The sequence below is a fragment of the Eurosta solidaginis genome, chromosome 1, assembly GCF_040869045.1.
Source record: "Eurosta solidaginis isolate ZX-2024a chromosome 1, ASM4086904v1, whole genome shotgun sequence".
Classification (NCBI taxonomy): domain Eukaryota; kingdom Metazoa; phylum Arthropoda; class Insecta; order Diptera; family Tephritidae; genus Eurosta; species Eurosta solidaginis.
The window spans coordinates 145,959,546-145,975,977 of NC_090319.1; the positions used below are offsets into that span (position 1 = coordinate 145,959,546).

A 16,432-nucleotide genomic window follows, 5' to 3' on the forward strand; every position below is an offset into this window, starting at 1 on the left:
GCCAAGATATGATCTTATAAGGGCAACTGCATGACCAGAGAAGTTAAATAGGTTTTCCAGCTTCCTACAGAGCAGAGTGTGGTCTACAGAATCGAAAGCTTTGGAGTGGTCAAGAAGTGTTAAGAAGGCAATGTAACTTTCATCCACTCGCTCACGAATTTCTTCTGTCACAGATAATAGTGCCGTTGTACAGCTCCGCTTTGACCTGAAACCGGACTGACTATCTGGCAGGAGCTTGTATTCATGTACATATGATACGATTTGCCCATGTAGAATACGTTCAACGACCTTAGAGAGGAAAGGGAGTATGGCTATTGGTCGATACTCATTATTTTGTTTACGGATTGGAATAACTTTTGCAGCTTTCCAGTATATTGGGAAGACACCGGTCGTCAAAATTGAGTTGACCAAGTAAGTAATGTGGGGAAGGATTTTGGGAAGAATGACTTTTAAAAACTTTGAACATATACCATCAAGCCCCATTGCGTTAGACTTCACGGAAAGTATGGCTTGGACAACATCACAATTATCGACACAAACAAACTCGAAAGGGCTAGTGTCAACATTAACACGCACGGAGTAGTTATCAATACACACATTGTCGGCTGAGTTTGGTAGTCTTACAAAAGTATTATTTATTTCGTTGATGTCGACATCAGGGGGATGAGACAGGTCACTTTTGGGCTTACCAATTCCTATTTGTTTGATTTTGTTCCACTTTTCTTTTGTATTCAAAGCAGAACTAAACTTATACTTAAAATAATTTGCCTTGGCCAGCCTTATGGCTTTGTTTGCAATAAGCCGAGCTGTTTTAAAGCAGCTATGCGCTTCGACTGTTTTGTACCTTTTCCACCGTGAGTAGGCTTGGTTACGAAGGTGGATAAGGTGTTTTAATGTAGCATTGAACCAAGGGCTATTCTTGTATTTAGGTGTTTTTCTTTTTAGTGGGACGTGATCATCGAATAATTTATTTATATTATCCTGCAGAAACTTTGTCTTCTAGTCTTTCTACTAGTCATCAACCGATGTTAACGTACGAATCAAGCTCCATTCAACCGACTCAACGGACTCAGAAAGGGAATAATAATCTATACTTCTGTAATCGCGATACGCGAACGAACTTGGCCTACATGATGTTTGGAAGTTGTAGTTTAGGAATATCAGGTCGTGTTTTGAGAAGCAGGAGGCTGATAGTTGCGTGTAGTGAATCATTTTATGAAGATCATTGACAAAAAATAAATCTAATAGAGAAGAGTTAGTATTTGTGAAATGCGTTGGTATAGCACAGTTTGTGGGAAAAAGTCCCAGAGATTCCATGCTTTGTTTTAAAGTGGCATCCACCAGTAGGTTACTATTAAAATCTCCAGCGATGATAATATTGTCATAGTCTAATAGTAACGATTGAAGAAATTCAATAAACGCGGAAAAATCTACTAGTCGATTCGGTCTATATACACAGCCGATAAGAAGCCTACTATTATTATCAGAAAACATATGAACAAACACATATTCCACAGGATCACCTGGACTAGAACAACAACACAATTTACAGGACATACTACTTTTTACATATATCGCAACACCACCACCATGACCACTTCTATCAACTCTGAAAAGTTGGTATCCATTTATCTTCACCATATCATTTCTATGAAACGAAGAAAACCATGTTTCTGAAACACATATGACATCAATATCGGAGCCTTCTGACAGAAACCTGAACTCGTCAAGCTTTTTATAAAGGCTTTGCGCATTGATATGAATAACTTTCAGCCCGTTGGCTTTTTTGCTGACTATGCGCAACAAAGTAGATAGACAGTCTTTGGAACTCGGGGACTCATTATCGGAGACCAACATTATAAAAATAATTAAGTGAATGATGTACACTGAATTTGGCTAACAACATAATTAATGATTTTGTGATGTTGTAGGTGGAGAAAAAGACAGAGAAGGAATAGATTAGAAGAGAGCAAAGAGAAATATTTATTAGCAGGGGGTTGTTAGTTAAGCCTTTGGTGGCCCTCCAGGGCGTTGTTCGCAACCGGCGTGACGTCTTCACGAAAGGAAGTATTGTTTTCCGGGTCGACACTCTCGAGAAAAGTCAGGCTGGGGACTGCTTCGGGTCGGTCGCCGAATTTTCGCTTTATATGCACCATACCCCGCATTGTGAACACCGATGAAACCTTTTTCCTCTTCTTTAGATGGATCGCAGCCTTGAAGATCTCATAGTTGTTTTTGGTCAGCGATGCATTAACAAAGATAGGCTCATTGGAATTTATTCCCACATGCACGAGTCGCATCCCTTTGGTGTTGTTGTGGCGCCTGAAGCTCGCAATCGTTTTCAACAGCGTATTTTGGTCCGCGGGTGTGTAAAATTTAATGATAACGGCGGGATCAACCGTACCGTGGGGTAGTTTGCGTTTCGGCCGAAAAACACTTTTTAGGGGGGGTGGCTGTAAGTTTAGCGTGAAGCAGAGGTGGTGGAAAATCTTTAGTAAGTTTTCCCCTTCCTCGAAGGGAATCCCATGAACTCGGACGTCGCATGCAGCAATTTGGAGTTCTTGCTTAGATATAAAGTTTTCCTGCTTACATACTCTCTCTTTTAGTGTGGCTATTTCATTTTCGAGGTGCCCTATCCTCTCAAACATACCCTCCATGCGATTAATTCTACCACTTAACTCGTTTAACTCCTTCTTCAGGCCTTCAAATTTATCTTCCAGTTTTCTGCATGTAAACTCCATCATACGCTTTTCTGCTTCCATTATTTTATTGGACAACGAGTCATTGTACTTTATGAGTCGTTGGTCGATTGTACGGATGAGGTTAGGAGATGTATCGCTTAGACAAGGAGCGTTTTTAATTATTTCAGCTTCATTGCCCAAGGTCTCGCCACGACGCTTTCCAGAATTTTGAGACATAGTGTTCCAAAAAAATACTCCAAAAAATAGATGAGTTGGAACCAGGTGGCAGCACAGGCGTAGATAGTATAATTTATTTAAGGCTATCAACCGATAGATGGCGCGAATGCGATTGTTGAATTACTGAAAGCTTTCTGCACAGGAATTGGCGGGAGATTTTCAGTTGTTGGTAGCTATGTATATTATCAAACTTTCTTTGTTGTACCACTGTTGTTATTGTATTATGACAATTGTGATTCTCATTAAATTCACTACAAATGATGAGTTTCAGCTGCACTCCGTGCTCCACAATTTGGGAGTTGCTAGAGAATTTGATAATTTTGAAAGTTTATCTTAAATTCTTTAAAACAATACTTCACACGAACAGAGTTGCCAACGTCTTTTTTTAACCCAAAGAATATTTTTATTGGAAGTAAGTTAGAAATATTTTTTGAAAGCGATAACTTTACAAATGCTCAACGTAGATCTGATATTAACGCTTTGTGCCAAATTATTCTCGTACCTATACAAATCTGATCAAAATTCCAATACTACACAGTTGACACTTTTAAGACTTATCAATGGTTAATCTGAGGACTGTGGCGATATTCAATAAATGTGAGAAATGTACATTTTCTTCGAACACAAATTATATAGAAAAAAGTGTACATTTCAATACTCGCACTTACTGAATCTAGGCCATAGATGTGAAAACTGAAACGCGAGGGTGCATGGTAAACGGAAGGTTAAAGAATTAATTTAAAAAAAAATGGAACACCCAGCTATTGGAACCATTTTTTTTTCTTAACTATTTATGAAATTGACACAACCGAGCTGGTGAGAAACTTATTTTAAAAATAAGATTTTTTTATGTAAATAAAACAGAAGTAGTTTGGCTTGTGGCACGGGTTTTCCTCTATGGTTTTTCGTTAAAACACATATTTATATAAGTTTTTTTGTTAAAAATGAAAGTGTTTGGGACTATTTACCTCAACCTGAAATTGAAGATTTTACAACGAATTCGACACATTTGTGAATTGCCGAAGCCAATTAAAGAATATAAAAATTTGGTCCCTTTCTTTTAAATTTGGTCCTTTTTTTTTGATGAATTTTGGTCCCAAATGAAAACATGGTGTGGCAACCGTTTTGATATATACATTTCATTTTCTCTCTCACAATAGGGCCCTTTTTTTTGGTTGCTTAAGCAATACAACTCAAGCCGCTTAGCGAACTCAACTAGCTTACTTTGTGTTGTTGTTTTCTCTGCGATTTGCTAATCTACATAGTGTGGCAAAGAAAAGCCGCTCAATTGTTCCTTTTGAAATTGGTTCTCTTAAAGGCCCCGATAACCGGGGACTTCAGTATAATCGGGATTTTTATATAAGCACTTCCCTCTCAGAAACTCCTGAATTTTTAAATGTGCTTATACTATAATAATAATGTTCATCACAATTCTAATTTTTTTTATTGTATTGCCTGACCGACAGTTTTCAGTGGTTTGGGGTTTTTCTCTATTTAGGTCAACTTGCACCTAACCTTATTTCTGTAAATTTTGATACTGGACAATCATACTGGCGTTTCACACCGAACGATGCTTTTATTTGAATAATTCCAAATACACAAAAATATCTTAATTTTCACAAAAACAAGCTTGACGATTGTTTTTTAGTCGAATATTAATAAAATTGAGGAAAAAACGTATGAGTTATCCCGCGGTGCTTGTATGGGTCGATTTACGTATGTCAAAAATTTGATGTAGAATTTGTTTCGCTTGTGACTCATTTTAGTTTAGGGCGCGATATATAAGTTTCTACGTTTTAAAGCATCTGACTCAGTTATTGTTTTTCCATAACATGTATGTAAAATGCTGGTTTACATCCAGAATGTATTTCCTTGAAGTCTCCATACAACTTGTGGTTTGATTTTTCTCCAAAAGTCTCTTTAAGTATTTTGATAAAATTTTGCAATGAATGCGGATAGTATGACAAACGGAAGTCGCTGTTCAAATTGTTGCCAATAATTTGGTAATCTAATGTTATCATGGAAGGTTTCCCACAATAAAAAAGTATAGACGTTTTAATGTCCGCTGTGTGGCTTGTCTGAAATAAAAGAAAAATAAAAGGTTACATAAGTACGAATTTTTTAAATTGTAGTATACATTGTGTTCAGAAAAAATTTAGGGAAAAAAAGAGCTAGGAAGGGATAAATCTTTTCAAGAAAATTCAAAAACAATTTTCATATTTATTTCAAATCAAACTTTAACAAAGTTATAAAAAAAAGTTGGGAAAACAAAAACATAAGGTACAAGAGAACAACATAAATAAAACTATTTTTATAGTAAATTTTATCGTTTTTAATAATTTTAATTACTTTATTCCGCTAAATATAAGAAACATCTTACCGCCGCCACACATGGCTCGCCTTGCCCTCGTGACAGAAATACGACATCATTAGTTTAAATAGATCATTGTTTATTTAAATAAATATGACAGCATTTATTCAGCTATTTAATACCACTTCTTATTGTAAAAAGCGAATTTCACATACATGTAACATCATTCATTTTGAATAATTTTTTTGTTTTATCGAGTTATTGATTAAGGATTCCAGTTTCGATTCGAGCTAAAGGATAGAACAATAATTTTTATGGTAATTATTGGTTTATTTTTGTATTTATGTGTAATTGTTTTTGTTTTGTGTTTTTAATTAAACTCATCTTTGAAAACGTTTTTTCAACTTAAGCACTACTGAGTGCAGCAAAATGGAATATATACACAAAATTGACAAGCTCATGGAAAGGTGCTTCATTTATCGCATTCCTATACTGTCTAAACTCACACCAAAAACTTACGTTGAGTAGTGAAATTTCCAATTTTGGAGATAGATATTTTTCCGCCGCATTTTTAACCTCGTTATTTCATCAGTGCTGTACAAATTTTTTTAATGCTAGTTGTCCAAATAGATTTGGAAACAAAAAAATTAGGGGCTATACCCGATTTATCGGAGCTAAACGCAAAGCAGAAGCACCAAATAACAGTGGTAAATGAGAAACCCACATTATTTCAATTGCCCAATAACTGCTTTTTCATAAGGTTTGGCTACACATATGTATATGTCTTAGACGATTTGGCGCCATCGCTCAAATTTTCACTTTTAAGAAGGGACATGAACATTACGATAAATATGATTGGTTCGAGCCGTTTTTTTATTTTTGGAGGGGTTAATCGAAGCATTTTTTGGCCGCTTGAACCGGGTTAACGGTTTGGAAATAAAAATAAGTGCTAGTGCATAATAGCCGGTGAGCTTTCTAGCTCCGTAAAATGATCATTGCGGAACTTCAGAAGCAAACCTCCTGTTGCTTTTGTACATAAAATGGAGGGTGGAGCAGTGTGTAAAAGTCCACTTAAGTGGGGAAAGTCTCTGATCGTCATTCACCAGGTAATGGCCAGGGTGATTCTTCCGCATGAGATTCAAGCACCTCTGTACTTCTGGTATCTTGCAGCCAAGTATCTTCTGGGTAGCCACTGAACATCTGTTTAGTCGGGAGCTAATATGAGAAGATAACCTCGCTAGAACACTCCATCATAATCGGTTTAAGGGCTAGCTAGCGGACTTCGTCAGCAGCGTCTGTAAGGTGCGGCTGTAAGCGGCCGTTTTGGATCAAGCGACTCGCTGTATGAACGAGCAAGAAATAAACATAAAACCAAACTAGAATGAAAACGAAATTGAGGCCTCGGATAACCTTTTGCTGACGACGACCCCTACAAACCTTTAAAACACTTTGATTCGAAGACATGCACCTTCAGTGTTTGGTCCCGTAAGGGGATTGGTGCAGATGCCCGACTTGTTGAAGTCCTCATGAAATCACGACATCACCGCCATCTATTAAATTCGATGGACGAAGCAAGGAAGGAAGAAAATTGAAGATTGTGAGTATTTAATTAGCGAGACAGGCTCATATTGCTAATGGAAGTTGTTTTTGTTATAGTTGTTAGAAGCAAATGACGAGATCTACACACGGCGATTGTTACTAAGAAATGTTTCTGAATTTCACTTCTTCACTAACTTTTTGCGAGATCGCCAACATCCATACTTCATACTTGTGTTAATGAAAATATATCTATCGCCTGCGGCGATAAAGTACTATCGGGTACGAAAAACCCGCGAGCGCTTTTAGCCGGCAATACGTATTAAATGGCAGCCTATCAGAAACGCACATAAACACAAATATAGCGCGTCCCCTAATATCATAACCGTCACAGAGGTTGAAAAAATCCTAAAACTTGCTAAACCATCCAAAGCAGTATACCTTAACGGTCATGCCTATGCTTAAAAGCCTTGGCAATGAAGGATTCAATATATACATAGCTCACGTCTTCAACCTGGCAAAATGATTATGGCGTGGTGGTACCGCCACTAAAACCTAGTAAACCACTCATTTAAGAGTTATGCGATAAAACAATTTTTCTCGGACTCCCGTAAGATGACAATTTGTGAGTGGTCGCACTTCTTGGATGGGCGGAGCACTGCTACAACAATAATGCCCCGAAAACGCCTTGCCATTCTCTCTAGGTATTGCCTTTTTTGTCGCAACTCCTTTTATATACAACTTAGTATATACGTATGCTATATGTATTTCAATCCGAATTGTGTGGAATATTTACTGGCGCGCTTCCACAGAGCTTAGTAATGTTGAATTTCTAGCATACAATGGTTGCACAGTTCATTGTAACGCATTTTAAGCAATTCTTGATTATTCTGCACTGAATCGCTGAACTGTCGATAAAAATTGCTGAACTGTCAATAAAAAACTAAAATATTTAGTAAAGCAAAATGTTCTTTATTTACATCACTATATCACTAAACTTAATTGGCGTTTAAGGTTTTAAACGGTTATGGCCGTCCAACCGGGCAAGTTGCTTCTTTTCTCTATGTCTCTTTCATTCGCATAACAAGGCCTAGCCAGCGTAGCCGCTGGGTTTTAATTCGCTATGTGTATGTCTGTGTAAAGCACGTCAACAACGCGTAGAGGTCCATAAATCTTTCGAAGAACTTATCTCTGTAACACTTCCAGAGCCGCTTCATCTGATGTTGTCATTGTCTATGCTTCTGCACCATATAGCAGACCATGATTTTCGTTCGCCGGGAAGAGTGATTCTTCGCTGGATTTCAGAGCTGATGTTGTTTCTTGTGTTAATGCTGGTTCCCAAAATAAACGAAGTCTTTTACTATTTCGATATTATGGCTGCCAACAGTAGCGTGGTTTCTAAGACGCAAATGCGCTGATTCTTTGCTTGATGACAGCAGGTACCTCGTTTTGTTCTCATTCACTATCAGACCTATATTTTCTGCTTCCTTTTCAAGTTTGGAGTAGGCGGAACTTACGGCTCGGGTGTGGAGGGCCAGCGATCTGCTTTGAGTACTAATAAAATTAGTGCACTTATTCATGAGCCAAAAAATGTTGTCTTAATGTGTACTTAAGGGCGAATTAATGGTGACTTATAACCATAAAGCCATAACCAGATAAAACAGCTGATCGAACCTACCTTATGGAAATCAATGTAATCGATTAATGGTGCCATACCATAACGCTAACTCGATTAGATTGATTTCCATAAGGTAGGAGTAATCAGCTGTTTTATCTTGTTATGGCTGTACGGCTATAAGTCACCATTAATTCGCCCTTTTTACTCAAGTACAGAAAAATACTATAAGTGATTAACACATAAAGTAGAAAATACATACGAGTGCCCGCAATACATATGTGCAGCGGTGGGTACCACTACATATACACGATTACCAAATTGAGAATGGGTTAGTATACACTAACGCGTGGCGCGCACGAATGCAGGGTCAAATATTTATTTAGTTTGATTTCAGCACTTGTACTGTAAGCACGTATCACACGCACCCTTGGTACAGTGTGTAGTGTACTTGATCATATCGATACTACTGTAGTCACGTTAAATAATATGTTTATTAATCAAACGTACATTTAATATATAATAATCTTAAAACTAATCATAATGAAATTTGGATGTTTCTGTGTAAACGCTCTTCTTCTAATCATTTTTGCACGTCGTACGTTGAGTTCAAGTATCTCACAAATCGCACATAGAAGATTGCGCATTGGCCATGTAAACATAAGATCAACAGTTTTTTATGGGCAATTCATACGTCATTTTCCTTTAGCTCTTGTTTTTTTTTCTCTCTTTCTTTCATTCGCTCAAGCAGTCAACTTTGACGTAGATGCGCAGAGTGAAGCAATTTTGAACTACCCGTGAATGCGCAATCTGGGTCGGTGATTTTTGCAAATATCTGTCATTAGCCCAAAACGGGTTGCCGTCATTCAGAAAAGTGAGCATGTTGCCACATCAGCCTCCCAGGAGTGACTTCGATGCACCTGAGAAATCACGGATCGTTGCGCTGCCGACTTCTGGAGTATGTGTGTGGTATATTTGGACTCATGGAGTTGCTCGTTGATGGCACTACAGTTGAGTTACTTGTGACATTCGTATTCTGATTTTCTGTTTCAATAATTTCAGGCATAAGGCTTTCTGTTGGTACTGTGGTTGCGTTACCTTCGACGCCAATCTTGAATACATAGTCCGATAAGCGCTCGAGCACTTCAGATGTACCTCGATACGGTGCTTGACGTGGTTTTTTACTTCGTCTACTCGTACGAACACATGCGTACAACTATGAAGACTATTGTGATGCGCGGTAGGTGACGAGCGGACTGTACGCATGAAGTTCAGAAATTTTTCGGCGAAATGTTGTGGCTCAGGCCCCATTTCGACGTCGATGAAGAATTCCACTGGTAACCGGAGTGTTGTTCCATAAAGCACTTCTGCAGTGCTGGCCTTAATGTCGTCTATGAAACTTGTGCGAAGACCGAGAAACACCACTGGCAGTATATTTACTAGTTTTATGACGAGTGGCACCGTATTTCCGCTTTTAGGGACCTATGCCAACGTTTGACCATAGCATTCGATGCTGGGTGAAAAGCTGTCGTTCGGTTTCGGTTGCATCCTATGAGTTGCGTGAATGCGTTGAAGAATTTTGACTCGAATTGAGAGCTTCGGAGCTTCGATCACTGGTAACAGTATCTGATGCTCCGAAACGGCTTACCCACCCGGTGAAAAATGCTTTTGCCACTGTGTCGGTATAGATGTCTTTTAGCGATATTGCTGCGGGCCAACGGGTGGAGCGGTCGATTATCGTCAGGCAGTATCTGTATCCGTCGCAAAATGGCATGATTATGATGTCGACGTGAACGTGTTTGAAACGTTCAATCTGTACCTCGATGTGTTGCGGAATGTTTCTTTCATGACGGTGTACCTTGCTACGTTGGCATGACAAACATGTACGGACCCACCGGATACTGTCACGATTCATATGCGGCCACGCGTATTGATGACTTACGAGCTTTTGTTTGGCTTGTCCATTGGGGTGCGAGATGTTGTGAGGGTGCGAGATGTTGTGAGGGTGCGAGATGTTGTGAATTAGGTGGAACACCTTTCGTCGTAGTGACGAGAGTATATATGGCCTTACCTTGCCCGTCGATACATCACATACAACTCGGCATCTGAAACATCAAATTTGAGTTTGCGTAGTTTCGGAGATTTTGAACTTGAACGTAGCAGATGGTGTAGTTCCTGATCATTGTGTTGTTCATCTTCGATCCCTCTAGCTGATATGCTCACAGGGAGGTGTATGGTATTAATCCGCGAGAGCGCATCAGCTACCGTGTTTATGCCCCGTTGTATTTACTATCGCGCTGGTAAACTGTATGATATACTGGAGTTGGCGTTGTTGCCTGGGCGTAGCCTTATCAGAATTCTGATCTAAACCAAATTAGAGGGGCGATGGTCGATAATAACTGTGACGTTTCGGCACTCTAACAGATGTTTAAAGAAGCGTATGCCTTTTAATATAGCAAATAGTTCGCGATCGTAGGCGCTATAGTTTCGTTCCGTCTTACTGAGTTTAGCCGTATAGAACCCTAAAGGTTGTATCATACCGTTGATAGATTGGTCCAGTGCCGCCCCTATTGACGGTCAGATGCATCGCAGCGAAGAGTTAAAGCAGCCTCCATTGCTGGGTATGCCAGCTGGACGACATCTATCAGTGCCATTTTACAGTCATCAAAGGCTTGTGATGTTGTTTCATTCCATCCCATCGGACGTTTGTCGTTCTTTTTCGCTCCCGTGGTGAGGGCCATTAGTGGAGCCTGAATTTCCGCAGCTCGGGGAATGCTTAGCATATAAAAGTTCCGTGAGCCTCAAAAAACGACGAAGCTCAGCAATTATTTGTGGTTTCGGGTAGTTCCGCGTTGCTTTTATGCTCTGAGTGGTTGGCTTGAGGCCTGCTCTGTTGAATGTATGTCCGAGGTAGACCACCACCTGTTGCGCGAACGAACGCTTGTTGATATTAATTGAAAGCCCGTGCTGTCTGAGGCGGTCGAACACCATTCTTAGGTGTTTTTTGTGTTCTTCGATGGACTTAGGTGCTATGAGGATATGGTCGATGTAAATATGACAAATATGCAAGTCCCGAAAATGGAATCCAACGTTTAAGGTTTCGCATATATTTCACAGGTTTTCGGAAAATTTTGCGAAAAAACATGTAAAACTTAATAAAAATGGAGTTACTTAAATGTGTTGTACTTATATTTGAATGTAGTAGAGATTTATACACATTTATTTTGGTTTGAATATCCACTATTTTTTTGGTGTCTTTTGTTAAATTATTAAAAAATACTTTCGATTTAAAAGTTTAAATAATCTCCTTGTTACTCGTATTTTGTCTAAACAAATTGCCTGAAAATGAATTTTGCAAAATTTTATATTGCAACATGTAGCATATATATGCAATTATATATTTATCATATTTTCAACCGGCAGCATTCAGCCCTGTGAGCAGCTGATATTAGCCGTGTTTTTTTTACACGCGTATACGTTTCGTTTGCGCGTGAAAAGAAACGCCTATCCTCGGTTAGATAATGCTTAGGAGACCCATCTAGCGGCAGTGGTTAAACAGCTAGCTACATCTGCAGGGTGTACCGAAAAGCGGAGACACAACCCTATGTTGTATTTCTGTGTATAACATATAGCTGAATCAGTTGTGATAGATAGTGGACGCGCTTAGAATACATGAAATTAGTGCAGAGGGTGAAACATGGACACATATTTCAGTTACATAGGAGTATAAAGCGTATTAAAATTTAGTGGTACTAATTTTATGCGTAGCAATTTCAGAGGTATATTTAAAGTTTATCGCTTAGCAGTCCATATAAAGTTTAAACGTCAACGTATATAGACGTGAAAAAAAACACAGCTATTATTTATTTACGTTTTCTGTCAAGAAAAATTGTTACGTTTTTTCTTTGAAAAATTTTTTCTAAAAGAAGTTTATCTAAAGAGATATAGAAAATATAGTTAAATCGGAAAGAGGAGGGAGAAGTCGTAAATAATATAAAAAATGAGCTTCCGATCAAATGATATTACTGCTGGAGACTGCAGAGGCAGTTAGTGACACAGAAGATGTGGACGAAGATGTAAAACTACTTTCAGGTCAAACCGATAAATTTCCTGGAGAAGTTTCTGGGGATGTTAATGGCGCAGTGGAAATTATTTGCTTATTCAATGGCGGCAATGATCGAGTCAAAGAAAACGAACTTAGAGAGTTGGCTCCTGAGCAAATCATCATGCCAGAAAAAGCCAAGTCGAGTAAGTCCTCCAAATATGAATTTTCACAACAGTCTATTGACACTTTAATTGAATATTATGGAACCTTGTTTGAAAAACAAACAGCATTGAATATGGTAATTGCAGAGTGGAAAGAGGCTGTTGCTGATAAAAAGGTAGTAGTATCTTGCTTCTTAGACTTAAAGAGGGCGTTTGAAACAATCGACCGAAATGAATTGCTGAAGTTAATGGATAAAATTGGGATCAAGGGGAAAGCTTTGGAATGGTTTCGTAGTTACCTCAGTAACAGAAAGCAGAGGACGGTAATTGGAGACGCAGTTTCATCGGTTGTTGATGTTAACATTGGGCTGCCACAATGCTCAGTACTTGCTCCGATATTGTTTATAATTTACATCAATGATATAAAAACTTCCTTGAGAAATTGTAAAATAAGTCTTTTTGCGGATGATGCATTAGTTAGCATTAGTGACAAAAATGTAGATTGCGCTGTCATGAAAATATAAGAAGACTTAAATAATTTATTTAAGTGGCTATGCAGTAGAAAGCTAAAACTTAATATTGATAAAACTAAGTATATGATATTTAACAAGAACCATAATAACTTAATCCAGTCTAGTCTGAAAATAAAAACCAATGCAATTGAAAGAGTAGGTCAAATGAAGTACCTAGGTGTAATAATTGATGAGAAACTAAGTTTCACAGAACACATGAATCATTTAGAGAAGAAAATTGCACAGAAAATAGGATTTATGTATCGAACATGTAAGCATATTAGCCAACATCATAAAATATTAGTATATAGATCAATTGTAGAACCACATTTTATTTACTGCCCATCAATACTACTAGTAACAAATGATACGTTAATTAATAAGCTCCAAATACAGCAAAACAAAGCAATGCGTTTGATACTAAAATGCTCTTATAGAACATCAAAAAGTATTATGCTTCCTATGTTGAATTGGCTTAGTATTAAGCAATTAATCTGTTATTACTCTTTGAAGTTTATACATTACATAACACAGGGAATGTTACCAAATTATCTGAGTGATAGGATACAGTACAATTATGAGATCCATAACTATGGAACTAGGAGTAGCAGAAATTTAAGACTGCCCAAAGTAAGAACCGAGTTCGCAAAAAAGACCTTAGAATACGTAGGCTATAAAATGTATAATGAACTTCCAGCAGAGATAAAAGACTGTGAAAACGTTGTTAAGTTTAAAGAAAAACTATTTCTATATTGTAAAAATTTAAATATTTAATACTAGTTAAACAATAAATTTACTCATTTCTTTTTAATGAAATAGTTTTAAGAAACAATTATGAATTTTGTAAATTGTACTATACAATGAATTAGGCTTTTTTGGCCGTAATAAATAAAATAATAATAATAATAAAAAAAAACTGGGTAAATACATATATAATAAAAAATAATGGAGTAATTTGTAACCGTCTAAATTTCTTTTTGTAGTGATACTACATTATTTTCCAGAGATTTGACAGAAATTCAAACGTTCATTGGAATTTTGTATGATACTGGATTCAATACCATGCCATCAATAAGAAGCTACTCTGTTGTTGTTGTAGCAGTGCTTCGCCCCAGCCAATAGGTGCGACCGATCACAAATTGTCATCAATGTCCTCTAACGGGAGTTCAAGGAAACTTGCTGTTTCAACAGGGGTGGACCATAATGAGAGGGGTGTTAGAGGCGTTGGTTCCACAATACAGTTAAAGATATGGTTGGTGTCATGTGGGGACACATTACAAGCAGGAGATATGTTTTGTATGTCGGGGTTGATTCTGGATAAGTATGAGTTTAACCTGTTACAGTATCCGAAGTTGAGCTAGAGTGACTCGCGTTTCCCTAGGGAGAATGCGTTACTCCTCTGCTAGTTTTGGATATTGTTCTTTGAGTACAGGATTCACCGGGCGTAGAGGTTCGACGCCTGTTTGTGGAGTTCACTGAGGAGAAGGGGTAACCCTATAAGAAGCCCCTGGTCGAATTGCTAATCTTTTGAAAGTGTTTTTCGAAATATCGTAATTAAAATATATCATATTTATTATCATGATTCCGTGTTTTTTATCATTTTTCGCACAAAGGAAATAAATTTTTGTAAAAATAGAATGAACTGAAAAATTAAAATTTGTATATCACTAAAACCTAACATTGCGTGTACGCAAAGTGCTCCACCACCCAAATGGGTTAGGGCAGCAAATTTTTTTTGGATTTTTATCTTAATTGAACCAATTTATATGGCCACAGAAAATTTCATTGAAATTGCTCCAGCCTTCTATGCTCAGGACTTAATGGGTTAAATTTTAGATACATAATAATGCTGTATGTTATTTAATCCTAACTGTGTGGAATATTTTTATTTTTAGGCGCGCTTAAGAGCTTAGTAACAATGGATATTTACAGGCTTGCTTTTTTATTAGCAGAACTTCCGCTGTTAACTATTATATCAATGTTATAATTCTGCATTTAATTAGCTAGTCATGCTCATATTGATTTATACAATTTTTTATACTCAGTTGAGCAGAGCTCACAGAGTATATTAACTTTGATTGGATAACGGTTGGTTGTACAGGTATAAAGGAATCGAGATAGATATAGACTTCCATATATAAAAATCATCAGTATCGAAAAAAATTTCATTGAGCCATGTCCGTCCGACCGTCCGTCCGTCCGTTCGTACTGCAGCCATGCATGCGGAATGGGAGATGCGGAATGGGATACCTGTCGGACAGTGTGACTTTGTTTAGTAGGCGGTAGTCATCACAACCGCGCCAATTTCCATATTTTTTCCGCAAGAGATGTAGTGGGCTGACCCATTCTCTCTTTGACGGAACGAAAATACCTTGTTTTAACATACTGTCGAATTCCTTTTTGGCTGCTGAAAGTTTTTCTCCAGCGAGCCAACACGCCCTCTCTGCGACGGGTGTAGCCTGCGTAGTTTCGTTGTGTGTACGCTATGCTTACGCGTGAGAGAATTAGTCTGTTTGGTGACTTCCTCGAACTCCTGGAGGAGGCGTTCCACAAACGGCTATATTTGGCGGATGTAACGTGTGCGACCATCATTTCTTGCATTTATGCTTGAGGCCATGTAGACTGTGACCTAGTAACACTTGAGTGAGTGTGCACCAGCCTCCGATTGCGTAGATAGATGAGCAAGTTGTTATGTTTGATGAAGTCATCACCTAATATGGTATGCGCAACGTCTGCGACTGTGAATTGCCACTTAGAAGTTTGGCCCAGACCAATGTAGAGCGTTAGTTGGTGTAAGCTGTAAGTTCTTATTATAGAGCCATTTGCTGCAAAAAGCAAATTTGAGACGATTTTTTAAATCGATTATTGGTAGACGCGAATTGAACGGGCCGTCAGCTATGCCTACGAGGATGACCGCCGGCCTTGTTAGTTTAAATTTCTTTTGCGGAAATTACAAGGTTGTCGACACTTCTTTGCTTGAGCACCGAATCGTGTGTGATAATAGCACATGTTCTTCCCAATCTCTCTCGCTTTTTCATATTTTGTTCTGTTTACCGCCGTCGTGAGCTTTTGTATCCGAGCAGTTAATTCGTCGATGTTATGTGCAAACGATTTTGGTGCTTCGTTGTATGCTACTGCGCCGTCAGCTGTTGGGGCCCCACTTTTGTATTCACTGATCTTATGCTACTTTGCACCTCATAAATTTTGTCTGCTCGTAAATCTAGGCTGTAAAGATCGTTAGTGGCGTTGACGGCCAAAATCCCATGGACGTTCTCGGTCACCATACCACCTGCTAAACTTTTTAAACGCAGTAAATAGTGTGATGGTTTCCCAT

General features: G+C 38.2%; 1 protein-coding gene across 2 annotated transcripts in view; it reads right to left on the minus strand.

Moving 5' to 3' along the window:
- Nucleotides 1-4,469: 4,469 nt before the first annotated feature.
- The window catches only part of Gnmt (Glycine N-methyltransferase), a 524,032-nt gene continuing 512,069 nt past the window's right edge, over nt 4,470-16,432 (minus strand). For both annotated transcript variants that reach the window (XM_067759928.1, XM_067759929.1), the window contains one exon: nt 4,470-4,996. In XM_067759928.1, coding sequence (XP_067616029.1) covers nt 4,733-4,996 — 264 coding nt within the window. In that variant the 3' untranslated portion in view covers nt 4,470-4,732. The remainder of the gene's footprint in view (nt 4,997-16,432) is intronic.